This window comes from Mauremys reevesii, linkage group 1 (assembly GCF_016161935.1).
Source record: "Mauremys reevesii isolate NIE-2019 linkage group 1, ASM1616193v1, whole genome shotgun sequence".
Lineage (NCBI taxonomy): Eukaryota > Metazoa > Chordata > Testudines > Geoemydidae > Mauremys > Mauremys reevesii.
In genome coordinates, this window is record NC_052623.1 from 13641608 (window position 1) to 13662057 (window position 20450).

Genomic DNA, 20450 nt, shown 5'->3' on the forward strand with positions numbered 1-20450 from the left:
TGTCCGCCATTACTGAATTTTTTTCTGAGAATCCCCTGATATATTTTGTGAACCCCCAAGGGTTCATGAGCCCCAGTTTGGGAACCATTGGGCTAGAGCGATTACATTTCAATGAAAGAGCATGTAACTTCAACAGCCAGTCTCTGGAATCTCAACCCAGTGTGGAGGCAAACAGGCTGCAGAGAACAAGAGCGAATGGCTGCACATTCAGAGTGGGGCTTGCAGCCTGGCCTGCATGCACAGAGTTTATGAATGCTGTGTGAGATTGTGAATTGGACAGACACATTCCCAAATTGCTGCAGACTGGCAGGAGGACTTTGCCTCTGTGAATCAGGACACTGACTGCATAGTGTCGATCCATGTAATGGCTTTGCTCTCCAGCCCCTGAGGCAGTAGGTGGCGATTTTAACGTATTTTGCTTGTCAGATATTGGACAAAGTGGTGCTGTCCGTGGACCCTGGCTGTGGGGATGGGTTCACTGGCTGTAACAGATCCAGGTAAGGGAAATAAGGACTTGTTTAGCTGATGGCTAGTGCCTGAAATTGTGATGGCTCAGCCTTGCTATTTGCTCTTTTATCCTGTCGGCCAGAATGTCCCAACCCTGGAATTACTCCTCTAAGGCAGGTTTCAGGGGTAGCCGTGTTAGTCTGTATCAGCAAAAAGAACGAGGAGTCCACGTTAGAGAATAACACATTCATTTGGGCATAAGCTTCTGGGCGTTTTAGCGTTTTAGCGCACAAAAGCTTATGCCCAAATAAATGTGTTATTCTCTAAGGCCTGGTCTACACTAGGGGCGGGTGTCGATGTAAGATACGCAACTTCAGTTACGGGAATACTGTAGCTGAAGTCGAAGTATCTTATTCCGACTTACCTCCTGTCCTCACGGCGCAGGATCGACGTCCGCGGCTCCACCATCGACTCTGCTACCGCCACTTGCTCCGGTGGAGTTCCGGAGTCGACGGGGAGCGTGTTCGGGGATCGATATATCACGTCTAGATGAGATGTGATATATCGATCCCCGATAAATCGATCACTACCCGCCTGGACGTTCCCTAAGGTGCCACAAGTACTCCTCCCTCTAAGGCAGTGGTTCTCAACCAGGAGTATGGGTACCCCTGGGGGTATGCAGGGGTTTTCCAGGGGGTACATCAGCTCATCTAGATATTTGCCTAGTTTTACAACAGGCTACATAAAAAGCACTAGCGAAGTCAGTACAAACTCAAATTTCCTACAGACAATGACTTGTTTATGTGGCTCTGTAGACTGTACACGGAAATGGAAGTACAATATTTACATTCCAATTGATTTATTTTATGATTATATGGTAAAAATGAGACTGTCAGCAATTGTTCAGGAATAGTGGGATGTGACACTTCTGTATTTTGAGGTCTGATTTTGTAAGCAAGTAGATTTTAAGTGAGGTGAAACCTGAGGGCTACGCAAGACAAATCAGACTCCTGAAAGGGGTACAGTTGTCTGGAAAGGTTGAGAGCTGCTGCTATAAGGAACTGGAAACTGTGAGGCTCCCCCCATGCATTGTTCCATCCAGGGTTCACAGGATCAGAGATTCTGCCTCCAAAATCAGTGGATCACCTTTCACCCATAGAGGCAGGGTCTGGTGGTGCCTCCCCTTCCTGTGTGCTGTGGTTCTGTGGATGGGTATCTGCAAATTCCAGCCTATGCAGAGGAGAGACAGATGCATGTCACACTGAGCAGAGCCTCCGAGAACTTTCACTTTGCTGTGAACCGCAGCGGGGATCTGAGCCAAGCTTCAGTGTCGGTAGGGGAGAGGAACAAGGCAGGAAACCCGCAGAGGAGTGTGGGAGGGGGGTTGCCCTCTCCTGGGTAGAGAGCTCAGCCGCTGCCCAAGTTGGCAGAGGAACACACTTGCAAAGGAGAGGGGACACGGGGTCTGAACTCGGCTGAGGCAGACGGAGGTGAACGCCTGCGCTGGGAGGTTTGTATTCCCCCGTACTCGGCACTGCCCCTGGTGGAAGCTCCAGCTGCTGTTTGTTCCTTGGCTTTGCACTCTCAGAAACGAGGCCCTTCCCCCAGGAAACTGCCTGCCTTTGAGCTCTGGCAAGTGGGTCCCCCGGGAGAGGTACTAGGTGAGGGCCATCAGGGTGGTGCTCAGGCCTGCTGCAGTCTCCCAGCATGCACCTCCAGTGCCAGCTAGCTCCTGGGATCTGTTGGCGAAAGGAGCCAGGAAAAGCTGCCCTCAGCTTGCAGCAGTCCTACTAGTTGCAGAGCAGCTGGCTTGCAAAGGTGTTCTCTGGCTGACACAGCTCGACTCAAGAGGCTTCTGCTTTGCATAGGGAGGCTAAAGCACGAAAAGGGGAAAAGAGAAACATCTCCCCCCTGATATCACAGCTGGCTTTGTCACTCCACCCTGACCACCGCCAAGATCTGATGTCAATGCATATTGCCGCCGTGGTGCAACATGCTGTCTGATTGAGGAAGTCTCATGCCATCCAGAGACCCTGTGAGGAAAACAGCCTGTGGTGGGTGCCGTGGCTGCAGGAGGGGCAGGGCCGTCTGTGACTCACTGCAGAGAAAAGGACACAAGACGTGACAGTGGAGCAAGGATGAGCCCTTTGGTCTGGTGATGGGTGTGTCTGATGTCTCAAGGGCTGGGGAAGCAGCAGTATCTAGTGAGAAAGTGTATCACGGCTTGAATGTCTAGGAGGGAATTTTTAAACACGATTCAGATCTGTGTGTTTTTCTCAAAAGCCTGTTCTTATAAGCAATACCAAGAGTTAAAAACTGCCATTGAACTGTACAGATTTACCAACAGGGTAATCTTTGGTGTCCAAGAGAAAAAAGGTAATTCCTCAGAGCCTTGGGATTGTTACACTGGATTACACTAATGACACTAATTACACTGGTCCAATATGGTGGCCAGTTCCCACTCAACACCCGTCAGTGAGCAGTTGCCTTACACCTCAGAGCATGAGGTTTTATAATCCTTATAAAATGTTATCTAAGCAGGCAAAACTGGTGGTTGTTCCTGTAAATGTCTAATCCTTGTTTTGAATCCTGCTAACTTCTTGGCCTCAGAATATCTTGTTGCAAGGAGTTCCACAGGCTAGTTATACATTGTGTTTAAAAGAGTATTTCCTTTGGTCAGTTTTAACTTTACCTTTTGATTTCACTGGATGTAGCTTTGCTCTCGTGTGTGAAGAAAAGTGAGCAGGAGCATTTAACTGGCAGTCTGCAGCAGTTGTCATTTCTGTGTCCATCTTTCATGTCCCCTTTTAACCATCTCCTCTCTAAATATGTACTCTGAGCAGAGGAGGAATAACTGTAGTTATCTCAGACGCCACCATATGGTAACACTAACCACTACCCCGTCAACTCTGACTGTCTTGGGGCTGGGATATTGTATTGGAGCTGTCTGGTACTCTGTTATTGGTTAGTTATTTTGGTCAGACCCTGTAGTCGGAAGATCTCAGAGCATTTTATAAACAGTGATCCTCACTCCTGTGAGGTCTGTTTGACTCTCCCTACTTTACAGATGGGGAAACTGAGGCACAGAGTGGCCTATTCACCGTTAGAGCCAGGAATAGAACTCAGGTGTCCTGACTCCCAGTTCTGCAGGCTGAGCACTAGATCACTCTCCCTTTATCTTGCAAATACCATATCCCCTTTTCCTTGGTACATTTGCCACTGCTGGGTCTTTGCCTGCTCGACACCTGCTGTCGTTTCCAGACAAAGGAGAGCATGTCACCCATAGGGAGAGACACACAACACCCACCTCTATAGGAAGATTACAACGTTCCATTGCTGCTGGTGACCTAGATACTATAGGCTCTGTAGCTCATTCCTAACAACCAATGTGCCACCAATGGCACAGATCTTTTACAGTGAGGGTGATTAACCATTGGAACAAAATGCCGAGGGGCAGGGTGGATTCTCCATCGCTGGCGATCTTCTGATTAAGACTAGTTGCCTTTGTGGAAGAGAGGCTTTAACCAAACACAGGTTTGCTTTAGTCAAACACAAATTATTGGCCTCAGTGCAGAGGTAACAAGGTGAAATTCTCCGGCCTGTGTCAGACTAGATTAGGGTTTCTCAGCCTACGGGTCGGGACCCAAAACTGGGTCACCAAAATGTTTTAAAGGGTCAAGTGGCAGCTCCTGCGGCTCCTGTCCCACAGGACTGGCTGGGCTCATCTCCCTGCTCCAGGCACTGTGACCTCTGGGGTCCCCGCACCACTCAGGTTTGGCCCTGCCGACATGATGACGGGAGCCTGGGGAGGCCGTAGTTGAGTGAGTGGCCCTGCAACCCCAGGAGCCAGGTTTGGTCCAGTCACGGGGGCGGGGCCAAACCTGAGCCGCTGCAACCCCGGAGGTTGGAACACTTGGAGCGGAGAGCCAAGCCCAGCCAGCCCCTCGGCACAGGAGCTGCAGGAGCCGCCACTGGGGGGTGAGTGCTGGGCAGGACCCGACCTCTGCAAGGCGCAGGATCCGACTGAAACCGCCCCAGGGCAGCGCCGTATCCAGGACTGGTAAATACGCTCGCGCGCCCTAGGCGCTAAAGTGCCTAGTTCGGGATCTGCCCCAGAGCCTCCACCCCCAGACTGTTTACTGGGTCACGACAGGCCGTAAATGTTTACAAAGGGGTCCTGAGCCCACAAAGGCTGAGAACGGCTGGTCGAGATGATCTAATGGGCCTTCGGGCCTGAAACACTCTGAATCTGTCAACCTCCCCAGTAATCTTTGAAAAGTAGCTGACAGTCAAGCTCTGAGGATGGAAAGGGCTTGGACTGGGACTTGTAAGACTTCAATGGAGTTAAGATTTCATCACCTCCACAAACAGCCCCTGGAGTTTATCTCTTGATAACTTGCTAAGCTTGCTAAGCCAATCCCTCCTTGCTCCCTCTGGTGGTAGAACACCCTCCTGCTGCTTGCTAATCCGGCAGCAGCCTTCGGGGCAAAATGGGTGCAAGATCCCGGGGTCTCACTTTGGGCTGCCAGATTGTGAAAGCACCAGCCATTGGGTAACTTTATTGTCTCCTTTTTATGGACTGCAGAAATCTCTGTGACTCTTGAATGGGTTGTTTGCTGGTCTCGCTAGAAGCTGGATAGATCTATATAGATCAGACTAACACAGCTATATAACACCTCTGATATATAGATCTGGTGCATGGCAGGAGCAGGAGAATAATCCATCAATTGCTAATCAGTATAAATAATATCACAGCAGTCAATGGATCTTTTTCTCACTGATTGAGGCCTCTTTCTCTTTTAAAAGTTCACAGGAGTAGCTTTGAGCCCTCATTGGGATTAAACTGGATCCTTTGCTGAATGAATCTCAGCCATCCAACAGCAGATTCATCTTGCTTCCTCCTTTGGCCTGTCAAGTTGGAAAAAAAAGGGTGTATTTATTTGAAAAGCCTTTTGTCTGCAAATCAAAATCTGTTGGCTGGTTTAGTGCATGTGTTCACATATATCTCTAATAGCTGGCCACATGGAGGATAAGAACCTGCTACTTCTCACAGCTGATGGAGTCACTCTCTTAGCTTGATTATTAGGGGCTTTGGTGCCCAAACTCCTAGGTTCAAACCCCACTGACGGATATATTTGTCTGTATACATGTGATTTGTTGCACAAGCAGACAATTGCCTTAGGATAGGGGGTCTGAGTTTGAGATGCCAGTGGAGCATCCATCGGTGCTGTGTTTATACACTTGCCTTGCAAGTTGGTTATTGAGCTTGGCATGGGACTTAATTTTTCCACCAGAAAAGTAATCCACACCCTGCATTCACTGTGCTTGGTCTTCTCACGGCAATGCTCACCCCTGCATGGCCCTCCATTCCTTTCCCACAAGCAGATGGAGATGATTCCCTTTCCCTGACCCTGCTGCTGTGATCTCCAGATGGCCTAATGGAGAAAAACGTGCTGGTGTGTCAAATCTGCTCAATACCTCCCCTTCCAGCAGAGGCCGCGAGATGTATACCGGGTGTGTAACGATGGTCCATAGTGAAGTGCACTGATTTCCCACTTTCGTCTTCCAGACCTTTCTAGTCTAGCTGCATTAATTACAAGGTGAAATAGTTCCTGGTTGTTTAGTGCCATTGTGTGATGAAGGGTGGATTCCCCTTAGGCCAGCAGTTGTGGCAAAGCTTTCCTGGCCTAATAGGCAACCCTGATGTACTCATAAAAGTTTGATCGACATAGTTATGGTACACCTCAGTGATGTAGCTATGGTGACCTAACCCCCGGTGTAGACATGGGTAGCTCCACAGAAGAGTTCTTCCATCGACCTAGCTATTGTCGCTCGGAGAGCTGGAGTATTGGCAGTGATGGAAAAACTGGAGGAAGCCGTGCATGTCCACTGCGGTGCGACCAGTGCCGTAACTGTGCCGCTGTAGTGTAGACATGACCCACCAACAGTTGGGAGTCAATGGTGTAAGAGAGTTGAGCTCCTAGAATAAACAGGGAGTGGGAACGTGCTGGAAAAATTTCAATCCGTCCTAAATGGAATCCCTCGGGGGAAATCCAGTCCTCCTTTGGCCTTGGAAAAATAAAACTATTATGACGAACAAGCCAAATGACAATGGTTTGTATTTTGAATTCTCCACCCAGGCCTAGCAATGACTCTGCGTTGGGGCTTTTCCTTACTGTGTAGCCTGCTGTGACATTTCAAATTGGTGCCTGTTAGGACCCTGAAGTTAGTAAAAAGAATGAGAAGTACTTAATATATGGAGATATACCTATCTCATAGAGCTGGAAGGGATCCTGAAAGGTCATTGAGTCCAGCCCCCTGCCTTCACTAGCAGGGCCAAGTATTGCTTTTGCCCCAGATCCCTAAGTGGCCCCTCAAGGATTGAGCCCACAACCCTGGTTTAGCAGGCCAATGCTCAAACCACTGAGCTATCCCTCCCCCTTGTGGGCTTCCCCCGATGAAGTGGGTTTTAGCTCATGAAAGCTAATGCCCAAATAAATTTGTTAGTCTCTAAGGTGCCATAAGGACTCCTCGTTCTTTTTGCTGATACAGACTAGCATGGCCACCACCCTGACACCTGATCTTAGTGGCACCCAAACAAAACGAGGAGCGACGTCTTGCAAATCTGTCAGAATGCTGCAACGAAGGCTCCGGGGAGAGTGGAAAGTACCTGGGGAGTCAAAGACTGTCCTGCTTGAAACAGTCCCCCTTTTGAGATTGATTTCTGGGAATCATCCTATTTAATTAAGCGATTTGAACCCTGCTCCATGTAGTCTTAAGTATCTCCACCGCAGTGTTTCTCTCAGACCCCCCCTCTTACCGTTTTCCTGTGTGTGCGAAAGGACTCCTGGCTCTGCTAGATTGATGAACACCAGGCTGTGTTTTGCTGATGTCTCTGACTGTAGCCAGGGGCAACATTAGCCAGTTCACCGTGATCCTGTACCTTTGGTATAAGGACATTTCCCTTTGGTGTCTCTCCTGTTTGTCCAAGTCTTTCCCAGTTCCCAGGCTGCGCCAGGGCTCGTCCCAGACTTCTCCAACCCAGGTGAGGAGGGACGTTAGAGCCCTCCCTGCTGCGGGCTCTGTGAAGATAGAAATACAGACATACTCGGCAGTGGCCTTGCTCTGTCCCCGCTGAAGAGCATGACTTCTGCTCTTTTTGGTTTAATTAGATGCAGCCCTGCTGTGTACTCTGCCCTCTTCCATCTCCCAAGGAGTGGTAGGGTCTCTAGCTGGGAGTGTTATGCCCTTCGGGAGGCTGAGTGGGGGAGTGATATGTTGAAATCATCTTGTGCTTTCCTGCATTCGGCTGGTTCTTCTTTGATACAATCTGGAGTCTCCAGGGTGCTGGTCTAAACACGGAGCCACTCCACTCCACGGTGTAACTGAGAGTGGTCTCTGGTCCCGATTGCTTGCCTTCGCTACCGGAGCTTGTGTAGCTGTGCAAGCTAAGGTAGTCGGTGTGATCAACTCTCATGCTTCAGGGAGTGAGATATTGGCCTATGGGGGAGTCGGTGAGAATGTGTCCTCTCCTGAGGCAGGAAGGTTAGGAGGTTTCAGGTTTCAGCATCTGTTGAAGTGGGAGGTAGCCCATGAAAACTTATGCTCAAACAAATTTGTTAGTCTCTAAGGTGCCACAAGTGCTCCTGTTCTTTTTGCGGATACAGACTAACACGGCTGCTACTCTGAAACCTGTCCGTTTTCTTGCCTCTCTCAGAACCCTGGGTGGATTACAGCCTTGATGGGGCAATAATCTAAGCCAGGATGGCAAATCCCATGTAACAACTTGCTCACGTCCCGCCAGCAGGCGCAGCAGCTGAGAGAATGCGGTGGCTCAATTCTCTTCTTGCTGAGTGTTACATTGATTGACGTCCACGAGTGACGCTGGTACGAGAGGAAGTTCAGCCTCCACCACTCTAACCTCTTCGTCAGATCCCGGAGCGAGCTGTCTAAGGGAACTATTTTTCTCTGCAGAGGCGCTGAGGGTTGGGGTGGATATTCTGTTAACCATCAACCTCAGGCAGCTCAACCTGATAGTGGCATTTCAATCCCTGAGAAACTCCCCCGTTAGTTCCCCTATCTCGGAGGAAAGGGAGGGATAAGAAAGTTACCTACACTTCCTTCCTTCTTCCCTTACACATGCTCTTTCTTACAGTGTGTCGGAGGTGTGGTTTGGACGCTCAAGCTTTGGTTTGAAATATCTTAACTCTCTGCAACTGCAGATTAAAATCTTAGCCGGGTCAGCTCAGACCATCTTCCTTCAGAGATGGTTAATCTGTGTGTTGGAGCAGGAGGCAGCCTTAAGAACCTCACACCTGTCTGCTAAGTGGGGCCGTTAAGGATGCCTTGTTACTCTTAAGAGCAGAAGTTTTGTCCTTGGCTGGAATTTTCCCCTCACTGTTTAGCAGTGTTGTGTTGCACCATGTGGCAGCCACCCCAGAGTTGGCTGCATTTCAGAGGTGCTGAGAACCAGTTAGAACAGACCACCTCCCAGCAGATTAAAGAATGGAGTATGGTTGAGTTTAAACCTTTCCAACATTGGTTGTTTTTCATGAAGCATCAGCAGTGGCTAAAATACAAAGCAGGATTCTTCTCGCCTTGTAAAGCAGCAACATGCTGGGCTGGCTAATGAATCCCATTCATCCTCAGTCACCTCGTTAGCTAGCTGCTGTGCTCCAGACACTAATGAGTCTCCCACCACTCTGACATCATTAGCTGATGGCCCTTCTTCTCTGTATATGATCAGAAAACATAACTTCTCTTCTCCCTCTACACCTTATTTCTGGGCAATCTCATCCGCAAACACAAATTCAAAACCCATTCCTCTGCTGTCAGCCCACAGATCCACCTCTCTGCTCCACGCCTGCCTCCTTCTGTCCAAACTAAAATCCTGGCCTGTCTCTCTGATGTCTCCTCGCTGTGTAGCCATCAGCTCAAGCTAAACATGGCTCAGACAGAGCTCTGAATCTCCTCTCCCCCCCGCCCTTAACCTCCACAAAAAAACCTTCCAGCTACCTCCTTTCTCAAGTGCTGTGGACACCACCACCTGGGCCTTGCACGTTTCTCCAGGTCCTCACCTCCTGGCAATGTCTAAATCTTGCAGCTTCTTTCTGTAAACATTTCTAAGATATGGCCTTTCCCAGCTAGAACGCTGATCTAGCCTCTCGTGGTTACTGCCACTTCCTTCTCTCCGGCCTTGACAAATACAACTGTGCTCTGCTTGGATCCATTCCAAATGCTGCTGCATGGGTTGTCTTCCTAGCCTGCCGCTTTGACCATATCACCCGTCCCCTGGCTCCCCCCATCTCTATTGGAGCAAGGCCCACCCTCCCTATCAAGTCCCCTTCGCTATCGAGCTGTTGGGCGGTGCTTCCCCTCAGCCTCCTCTGCCCATTGTTAACATTTCAAATAAGCCCTTTTCTGCCTTCTCCCCTGCTGCCCCTCACACAGGGACAACCCGTAACTTTGGATGGTGGGGAGCACAATATAAAGGTTTGGGAGCGGGATGTGACCGCCTGATGCTTCACCTCTGGCCCCTTTTCCACTCCTCCGGTGCCTTCCACACCTGCTGCAAGCCGGCTCCACCTTCCCTGCATTCCCCTCACAGCTCCTTCCCCGTTTACTTCTCCCATCAGCTCCCCACTGCGGACACGGGCCAGAGCAGGCTCCAGACACCTACTGCCGAGCAGGTAACTGCGGCTGCGGGCGAGGAAGGGATGCGACTCAGAGGGCTTCCCCGCGCCCCCTCTGGCGGAGCTGTGCTGCCAGCCCCGTCTCTCTTCTCCGCTCTGGGCACCCCCTAGCGGGGCTCAGCGAGAGCGGTAGGTGCTGGTGCCTTTCCCAGGCACATCCCTTTTAACTGCGCTCAGCTCGACTCCCACCCTGGCAGAGATCTGGAGAGGCATTTCATGTGACCCCCCCCGCCCCCAACATGTCACCTCTGCCCTCACTCTTGGGAGGAGCACCCTGTCTCCGTTAGCAGAGCTACCTCTTTGTCCTCCTTCAAATCCCTCCACAAAATTCTCCTGCGCCGTGATGCCTACAGAAAAGGGGACAGTGGTCCGCAGGGATCCTAGCAATCCATTTGCCACGGAAAAACCCGGAATTTGCGTTTTTACAGAGAATCTTTAGTTTTTACAGTTCGTGAAAAAATGAAAAACACAGATTCACCATTCACTACATTTTACTGAAAGTACCAGTGCCACTTATTCAATGCGCGCAACCTCCACCTCGCGTGGTTGATTTTGAACATGCTTTAAGTTGACATCGCTAAACATATTCCAACAAACTGCTTCCGGCGTCGAGCAGTTACTCAGCGGCATGGAGGGGTTCGTGTTTTAATGCATCTCAAATTTCACTTCAGCCTCCAGACTGGAGTAAGCAAAGTTATGAAAAGGTGGTGGAAACTTTAAAAACTCCCCCTAACGGCTGTGTGTCTGAGTTTTACAAGGACAAATTTCACGTTGGTGGTAATGGGTTGGTCCGTACCGTATGCAGCAAGGCAGCAGGTTACGTTCAAAGGCAGGCAGTTGTAGAACACCTGGAAAGCGCTAAACATAAACTGAACGAAGAGAAACGAAGATGAGGCTGAAACAGCAGGACCATTGACAACAGTAGAGAAACAATCCCTTGTGACAGGGTCATTCTATTCATTTTATTTTATTCTAACAATGAGTGATGGCAGTGGTAGGTTTCAAACTTGCCTAAACATTGTAAATATATCAATAAAACATTGTGTTCAACTGATACCTGTATAGATTGTGGCTAGGAAAACTAAGATTCAGTGTTTCATTTTAATGGTGGAAAAACACTGAATTTTATGGGTTTTTTTACTGGAGAATTTTTTTTTATTAATCATGGAAAACAAGGAGATCCCTGGTGGTCAGGCATCTGGTGTGCTGAGACCCCCTGCCCATCCTGCAGACTAATAGTGTCTCATTGTTTCCCTGTACTCGCTGCTCTGTCTGGCTATATCCATCTGTTGTCTCTTAGATTATAAGCTCTTGTGGGCAGGGACCATCTCTTAGTTCTGGTACAGTCCCTAGCACCATGGTCCGTGACTGGGGCTCCAAAGTGCTGCGAGAATACAAATAAATAATAATACCAATAATTATTAAGAGATTTGGGGAGATTTCTCTGAACTGTGTGTGTGTCCAGGAACCATCCTAGCAGGGTAGCACCTTGAAGGATGGAAGATCTTTCTCTGGATGGGCTATCCCTCAGCAGACAGCATGATGAGGGTGTGACACTCTGTACCTCGGGAGAACACCTGCACCCCCATGTTCATCTTTATAATCTGATTGTGTGGTATCCAATGCAAAGTTTGTCATGTCGGGTGTCTTCAGAAGGCTCATGATGCACTGAGCATGGTTGTTATAGTGATGTTGTAGGTTGTAATTTCATGTATATAGTTATGAGTCTGAAAATGGGTCTTCATGGCTTATAACAAGCCCAGACACAAACTCTCCAGGAGCAGAGGGGCGGTTCACATCTCATCAGGGCATGTATGGGACAAACCCAGCCCAGCGTCACAGGAACAAAGGACACTGGCCTAGGCAGCACCAAAGGATCTGTTGGACTCTTGAGTGAGTTACCCCCCTTCCTTTGGTCCGTTTGGGACTGCGATGAGGTTGTGCTCACCTGAAGGGGGGGGCAAAGCCAAGAGGGAAGAAAGAACATGATAAAAGGGAGAGACGTTTGCCAAGCTCTCTCTCTCTCTTCAACCTACATCTATAGACACCACCACCAAGTGACTGAAGCGCTGATCAAAGGGGAGAGCTTGGCTGAAGGGCAACCAGCCAGCCTGTGGTGAGAAGCCTCTAAGTTTGTAAGGGCACTGAAAGTGTTATAAGAGCAGCTTAGAATGTGTTTCGTTTTTATTTCATTTGACCAAATCTGGCTTGTTGTGCTTTGATTTATAATCACTTAAAATCTATCTTTTGTAGTTAATAAATTTGTTTGTTTATTCTACCTGAAGCAGTGTGTTTGGTTTGAAGCCTGTCAGGGACTCCCCTTAGGATAACAAGCCTGGTACATATCGATATCTTTGTTAATTGGTTATGCCCAGCGGGCATAACCAGACACTGCAAGATAGAGGTTCCTGGGGTTGTGTCTGGGACCGGAGATATTGGCTAGTCATTCGGTTGCACAATCCAAGCAGCGTCTGGCCAAAAGTGCTCACTCGTGTGCTAGGAGCAGCTTACATGCCAGAGGCTGTGCGTGAACAGCCCGGGAGTGGGGTTCTCACAGCAGTGCAGGGTGAGGCTGGCTCCCAGAGTCGAGGATTGAAGTGATCTAGCAGATCACCCGTCCTGATAACACCAGGGGAACGTCACAGAGGGTTTTCACCACAGTGTTGCTTCTGACCCTGTAACAGCTCTGTGTTCAGCCGAGGCTTTGGCATCGTGAGCAAGGAGCCAGAGTTAAAGGAGTGTCTCTCTGTCAGAGGAGCGTTGGGCCTCGTGAGGACACTGTCTTGACTCTCTGGGCATCAGTGGCACTTGCAACATTGCAACAGTCCCTGCTCTGTTGGTTTCCATCCAGCCCCCACTCTGCTGCTGCTGAATGGGATGTACCTGTCCCTATGTACACAGGGCGGTTGATGTCTGTTGTGCTTGTGCCGGTCCCCAATGTGCCATATTCACCCTCTCCTGCCTCTTTGGTGTGTGCTCCTGATAGGAATATTAGGAGTTAGAGATGGAAGAGCAAGTCTGGGGCACATGGCCCAGCCAGCGTAGGAGTGTTCCTTCCAGCCTAGCTTTTAATATCCTTGTATCTCCCACCACTTCCCTTTGGGGAGACTATTTCAGTTGAACACACTTGGCTCTTCGGGGTGCTTTTTGCTGATACTTAGTCCAAGGTGGGAGCTTCCTCATTTTCCAATCTGCTCTGTGGATTCGTAGGCAACATTCATGTTGGCTTGGGTCTTCTGGGTAAACTAATCGGTGTTAGATGTGGCTTGATTTTCTCAGAGGTACTGGCGCGTGGATGCTGTGCTGATGAGGGCGGTATAAGACCCTGGATAGAATAGAACGGCCTGGTCTGAAAATCGGCTCACTTTGATCTAGACAGTATCATGAAAATATTGGTCTTAGCGTCTCCGGGGCTCAGTTTCCCCCTCTGTAAAATGGGGTAAGAATCTCATGGGATTTCAGTGGGACGCTTTGTGGAACAGCCCAAGGAAGAGTGGCAGGACTGGGCTTCTGTCCCCTTCCTGTTTGATGCTCTGATGCCTGTTCACTTGCAGTGCGACATTGCATTGGTACACGGGAGGTGGGTTGGAGGCTTGGTTCCCCTTCTGCAGCAGCTGTGACCAGCTAACACTTTGCCCAGTACATTCTTAGAGCTCTTTGATTGTTTCCCTCTAGGCACGGATGCCATTTTGAAGCTCACCACGTGGCGGAGAAATGAACTGAGGTGGAGCTCCCCTGTCCCATGATGGAGGAAGGGGCGTCCCTGCCCGTGGCTGAATGGCTCAGAGCCCTTCACCTGGACCAGTACCTGGAGAGCTTTGAGAAGAATGACCTCTGGAAGGTGTCGGACTGCAGGAACCTGACAGATGGGGCGCTGACCCAGATCGGGATCTTGCTGCCGGGCCATCGTAAGCGCATCCTCTTTGGGCTCCAGAAGGCCTTCATGGAGACGCCGCCAGCCACAGAGGGGCCTGTGGTAGCAGCGAGGAGGCCAGTCCCCATGAAACGCAACATTTTCCGGGTCAGCGCGGATGCCGTGACTGCCCAGGCAGAGCCGGAGCTCAAAGGTGACTCGGCCAGGCCAGCCAGCAGGAAGTCTCCTCTTCCCACAGAGATGGAGAACCCTGCTGGCCTCAGCCAGGTGCCCCCACCCATCCCCCCCAGACTGGGGTGTCGCCCTCCCATCAAGTTCTCCTCAGCGTCATCTCCTGTCTCTGCCGAACTGTCCCCCGCTGTCCCCTGTCGCTCCGAACCGCCCTCCTTCACTGACTCTGCCCCTCCGCTGCCTGCTCCTCCGCCAGCCAGAGACAAGCTCTCTCTGGGGCCAGGGGTCCCTGAAGGGAAGTGGAAACCACCGCTGCCCCCTTTGCCACTGAAACGCCACCAGCTGGAGACCAAGCCCCTCTCCCTCAAGGTGCCCCCCCTGCCAAGCCGACCGCCCTTGCTGCCACCAAGGGCTTTGTCCCAGAGGACGGCCACCAGGTAAGGCGAATGGGAGAATCAGAAGGCTGATGACTGTGGAATCGGATGCAGGCTGAGGGGGTCGAGATAGGTGCCTTCACCGAGGGCCGTGTCACCTGGCTCTTCTCAGGTCTCCTGAGCTAAGCCAGGTTAGGCTGGGTCTGTGCTTAGGCGAGGGACCTCCGAGGAAGCCCAGGGGCTGCTGGAACCATTCCTGGCCCCATGCAGAGCTCAGCGCGCTTGTCGCCAGTCTGTTGGAGGAGCTGTGAATCCCAGCTCTGGGTCACCCAGTGCAGCCATGGGCGTGAAGTCCAGGAAGGGTCTGAGGAAGTGCCTGAGCTATGTAGATGCGCCTGCACTTCCCAAACCCATTTTCCTAGAGACGGTGCTTAGAGCCATCGACCCAAATCTTTGCGTGTCCCCTTGAAAATGACTGTAGTGCTAATACTGGGCATCACGCAGCTCAGCGACCTTTTCCACCTTGTGGCACTGGCTGAGGGACTCTTGTCTGGAAGGATGGACAGGATGCTGGGCGCCCCGAAACAGACAGTGGAGGGGAGAGGGAGCTCAATCGCTGGGTGTAGATAGAAAGGGGGTTGTCCTGGGACAGGGCTGGGAGCGGAGCTTTCTCTCCGTAACTGCAGCACGATGTCTTTGCCTAGCGGTGGTCACCGATGTCCCCACGGGGAGCCCACGGAGGCCACCAGATCGGCGTGAGTTACTGCCGGGTGTGCAGTCCTGCTGGTATTTGCCCCATCACACACCGGTCAGCTGCGGCGCTCTGAGCTGGTGCTGGGGAATGTCACTGTAAAGCAGGCTGCTGACTTCAGAGATGAGACTTGGATCCACGGCGGGCGTGTGTGTGTGTGTGTGTGTGTGTGTGTTGAGTATCACAGAAATCATTGATCTCCCTCAGGAGTGGCCCTACCCATTTTGCCGAACACCAGCCGCTGAGCAAAAATAAACCAACCACATCCGGCCAATCAGCAAAGCAAAAAAAAAAAAAAAAAAGCAGGCCGCCAATCAGAGTGGCCAGTTACTTTTGCTCCAATCAGAATGGAGAAAAAAATATTAAAAAGCCGAGTGGCACAGCAGTGTGGCAGCACCTTTGGAAGTTGGGCCCAGGGTGACCGCCCCGCTCGCCTGCCCACCACTAGAGCTGGCCCTGGTTTCTCGTGTGGATGGGTGGCACTGGGTGGTGTTGATTTCGCTTCCCACGAACAGGGTGCGTTTTCTTCTCTCTCCAAACGTTATAAACTTTGTAGGTCTAGTGGTTAGAGCAGAAGACTAGGACTTCTCTGGGTTTGGTGCCCAGGTCTGCCTCTGACTCAGCTGTGGGTACCTGGGCAAGGACCACGTTTTCCAGAGGTGGCCACAGATTTTTGTGTTCCCAGCTTTGGGGGCCAAACCCCATGCCTGTTGTTCAGAGGTCCGAGTGCCCAGCGCTGCCGCAAATCAGGCCCCAGTAGGTCCCAATGTGGGCGCCCCAAATTTGAGGCCACTCTTGAAAGTTTGGGCAATAATTTTTGTGTCCAAATTCCTCACCTCTACACGGGGGATAATAATCCTTCCCCACCACCCGGAGGGAGTGCCCAGGTCTTTGCTTATTATTATTTATTTGTATCATCCTCATACTCGCAGCCTCGTCATGGCCCAGGAGCTCGTTGTGTTCGGCACCGCACAAACACAGAACAAACAGGTGGTTGCTGCTCCAGGAGACAGTCTTGGTCAGCGTGAGAGGCTGTGGTCTCCACACACGCAGACATGAGGCACTAGATAAAGCTCAAAGCATGGTCATTGGTAGTGGTTTAGTAGAGAGAGACGTGGCCTAGTGATCTGTACACAGGACCTGGGAGGAGGGACTCCGGAGGTACAGTCTTTCTAGGAACATGTACAGCTCCTATGACAGGAACGTCTGAGGCTGTTCTGACACTGGCTGCCTCTGTAGCTTGGAGCTAGTCTCGCAACCTCCGTGCCTCAGTTTCCCCCTCTCTGCAAGGGGGATAAAGATCCTTCCCTCTCTAGCGGAGGATAATTGTGCAGTCCTTTGAACACGAACCAGCACTGAACATCATCTCGTTATAGCGACTTTTCCCAGGTTTGTTCCTTCCTGAAAACCCCAGGAAATCTCCCTGGAAGTGGCTCACGGGGGAAGCAGAGATGGCTGCTGGCCTTGGATAGAATGATTGTCTCTGCCTAGCTCAGCAGTATGTGTCTGACATGATACAGCCGTAAAGGTCTTGTCTGTTTTGTTTGGTGTAATGCTGCTCCCTAGTGCTGAATTCGTGCAACTGACGCCTAAGATCTGGGGGATGAAAATGACACAATAGGACTGTTAATAAATGTTCTGCAAACGTTTCCGGTTGATAGTTTTAAATCTTGTAGCGAATTGGAAAGTAAATGCAAAGGGGGAACTGCCTGCAAAATCAAGCTGATTCTTCCAGCAAGAGGAGCTGTCTGTACTCACTAACCTGCATGAGAGGTGCCCAACTTTCCCCTATAAGTTAGCCTCAGAGAGGCATTTCGTATCTATCTAGGTGTCTGTATGGTCCACATCACCAGAGCATGTGAGTGCTGAACAGTCATTGCTAGATTGTACCCTCACAATACCCTGGTAAAGTACTGCCCCTGTGGGGAACTGAAGCACAGGGCGGATTAAGTGACGTGCCTGAAGTCAGGCTCTCTCTCACAGGCAGACAGTCAGGCTTAGCATCAGTTCTTTGGTAGCATTGATCCATGTTTTACTCTTACTTCTAGCGTAAACATCAGAGAGTCCTGAAAATGTTGGACTTTGGATAAGAGGGCATCATCCTGAAAACGCTGAGAAACACTGTTCTGGATCATGTTTCCTCGCCGTCAGCTCGCGTCCCGGTGCCTTTGTGAGATTAGCCACAAACAACGGGGAGACTGGCCATGATCCCACTGACACAAGCACACAAAGCAGCTCCCAGAGCACCGGTAGTGACAAGCCCGTAGGATGTGTAAGATTACCTCCTTCACTGTGAAACGTCACAGTGTGGATTTACTGAGCGAGGGTCTCCAGCAGAGCCGGCTCCAGGCACCAGCTCAGCAAGCAGGTGTTTGGCGTGGCCAAGGGGAAGGGACGGCATGTCGGGCTCTTCAGCGGCAATTCGGCGGCGGGTCTCTCGGTCCCTCTCGGAGGGAAGGACCTGCCGCCGAATTGCCACCGAAGAAGAAAGCAGCGCAGTGGAGCTGCCGCCAATCGTGATCGCGGCCTTTTTTTTTTTTTTCCCCACCACTTGGGGCGGCAAAAACCCTGGAGCCGGCCCTAGTCTCCAGCCTGTATTATGCAGAGAAACTGTTTTCAAAAGTTAATATATTACTAGGAAACTAAAAAAAAATTGTCGACAACTAAAACCCCACAGAGCAGAGATTTGTGGGGAACACCAGGGGGTTGAGAAGGGGAGGAGAAGATGATTGAGGGCCTGTCTGAGCCCTGTTGTGAGCGTGGAAATGGTGCCAGTGAGCAAAGAATTAATACAAGATATGTTAATAGTTCTTATGTGCATAGTCATTGTTTGGTTCTGTCCGTCTAGCTACCCTCACACACACCCGCCTGCCTGTCTGTCACTGTAACATCGGAGCACCTGCCACATCAGTAGAGACGTCCCTGGCGGACTCTGGCTCTTCTCTCTGTTCAGGGTCAAGGCTCTGGCTGGGGTTTTTGGTTTGATTTTTTCCCTACGCTGCGTGGGTGTGTGGGGTACATGGCAGACAGACAAGGAAGGCAGGAGGACACTTAGGGCCAAGTTGTACCATCAGTTACTCACAGGCAGCTCCCCACAGAAGGTTATGGGAGATGGGTATACGCAGCTGATCGCGGAATTTGGCCTTTATGATCAAAATCAGAGCTGGCGCAGGTGGGCACTGGCAGTGAGGGCCAGGGGGAGCAGCAGGTCACACTGAGGCAGGATTTCTTCCATATCTGTCTTGCGGGTTCCTCTAAGATCTTCTTCGAGTGCTTGTTCGTGTCCATTCCAATCAGATGTGTGTGCACTGCGTGCACAGCAGCCGGAAGATTTTTCCCCTAGCAGCATCTGTAGGGTCGGCCTGGGCGCCCCTCTGGACTCGCATCTTCATGGCGCCCAATATAGGGCCCTGCCGACCCGCCGTTCCCTCGGTTCCTTCTTGCTGCCCATGACGTCTAGCTGGAACTTCCCTCGCTCTTGCTTCCGCAAGCGCCTTGAGCCGTGTGCCGTTGTATTTTGTGTATAGTTAGTAGTTTTTGTCTTAAGTTAATAGTAGTAGTAGGCTAAGCTTTCGTTTTGGGAGTTCCCCCCATTTTCCCCCCGCCGCCGGGGCATGCCCTGGTTGCTGGGGTTCAAACCGTGTGAAGTCTGCGGAAAGTTGATACCAAAAAGTGACACTTCTTGTTTGAAGTGCCTTGGCGAGAGTCACCAAAAGGGCAAGTGCCGCATTTCTAAAGGTTTTTGGCCGAGGACCCTTATGGATCGCGAGCAGAGACTCAGGCTTATCCTCACGGAGGCAGCCATCCGCCCGCAATCCGACCGCGGGTCAGGGGAGCCTGTGCCGAGCGCCGCCTCCTCCTCTGTGCGCAGCGTACCGGTGCTGATAGCGTGCAAGTCGGCTCCTAGAAAGGAGACTAAAGACTCCCAGCACCGACACGACACCGAACATAAGACTTCTGGTAGGTGCCAATCTGTATCCCCGGTGCCCTAGAAGAAAGAGAGGCAGGAGAGGGGGCACTCTCCCCTCCTAAGCCTAAGGAGACAGCGGCAGGGAGACCTCAGCCCACCCAGCCCACTTTGGGCCCGGCAGCTCCCAGGGGCTCATTGACTCCTGCCCCACAAGGGGTCCAGTCAAGTCCAGCCCACTACCATTCTCTGAACCGTCATGGCTGGGACATTCAACTCCCCTCCACTCCGGAGACTTTTGAGGCAGCACAGGACCTTATTCGCCTGGCGGCTCCGTCTTCTTCAAGGAGGGACGAGGCACCAGTGTTAGCCAGGCTGCCTATTCCATCAAGGGGCAAGCGGCGATGATGTCACGCTGCTCCCCATCTCCGGCCGCCCACGGGGGGGAACCGCATCAGTCCCCAGAGGCTCAGCACTGCTCTTCGGCACTACCCAGTACTGCTCCTCTGTGGTTTTCCTTCTGGAGTCCGAGGCGGAGTCCTATCGTTCGGAGAGGTCCAGCAGTAGGTGACACTACCCGCCTCCTCCGGCACCGTGGCCACCTCAATGGCAACCACCAATCTAGTGGCCCTTTTGGATGCCCTGGGCTTACCACCAGGCCCAGAGTCTGAACTGGGTGTAGAGATTCAGCTCGTTGTTGATCGTGTTGGCATCTGTCGCCCCTTCGCAGCAACTGGCAACAACTCCTGTGCCCCCGCCTGCCGCTTTGAGCTCCGGCGCCAACGATCTCAGCACCGGCAGCCTTGTCTCCATCGGCACACCAGCCCCACAAGCCCCATGACCCCCTGGGTGCGGAGGGCAGTGACCAGGGCCATGGGCCGGTGTTTTCGTCCTCGTCCTTCCCGAATGAGGCTGTTATGGGCACGTCAATGGCCACAGCCTTGGAGGAGAGTAGGGACCTGCCACAGTGAGGCCCAGAACCTGGGGATCCAGGCAGAGGCGGTGGTAGAGGATGCGGATCCCATGGGGACTTCCTCGCCCCCTCTGAACCCTCGCGTATTGCACTGCCACTTATTAAAACTATAAGTGAAATCACAAAAACATGGCGGCAGACCCTGGCCTCCTGGCCCCCACAGCAAGGAGGAATGAAAGATGCTGTTTTATCCCCTCAAGAGGTACGAGCACTTGTACGTTCACCCTCCACCCGACTCCCTGGTGGTGGATGCTGCGAACC

General features: G+C 51.5%; 1 protein-coding gene across 6 annotated transcripts in view; it reads left to right on the forward strand.

The window, feature by feature from the left end:
* Positions 1–20450, forward strand: part of ARAP1 (ArfGAP with RhoGAP domain, ankyrin repeat and PH domain 1) — a 218685-nt gene that overhangs the window by 74271 nt on the left and 123964 nt on the right. For 4 of the 6 annotated variants that reach the window (XM_039515323.1, XM_039515413.1, XM_039515666.1 and 1 more), the window contains one exon: positions 13815–14621. The exons of 1 other annotated variant lie outside the window; for it this stretch is intronic. In XM_039515323.1, the coding sequence (XP_039371257.1) occupies positions 13882–14621 (740 nt within the window). In that variant the 5' untranslated portion in view covers positions 13815–13881. Of the gene's footprint in view, positions 1–1860; positions 1958–13814; positions 14622–20450 lie in introns of those variants that run through there. One more of the 6 variants, XM_039515489.1, reaches the window with a different exon arrangement.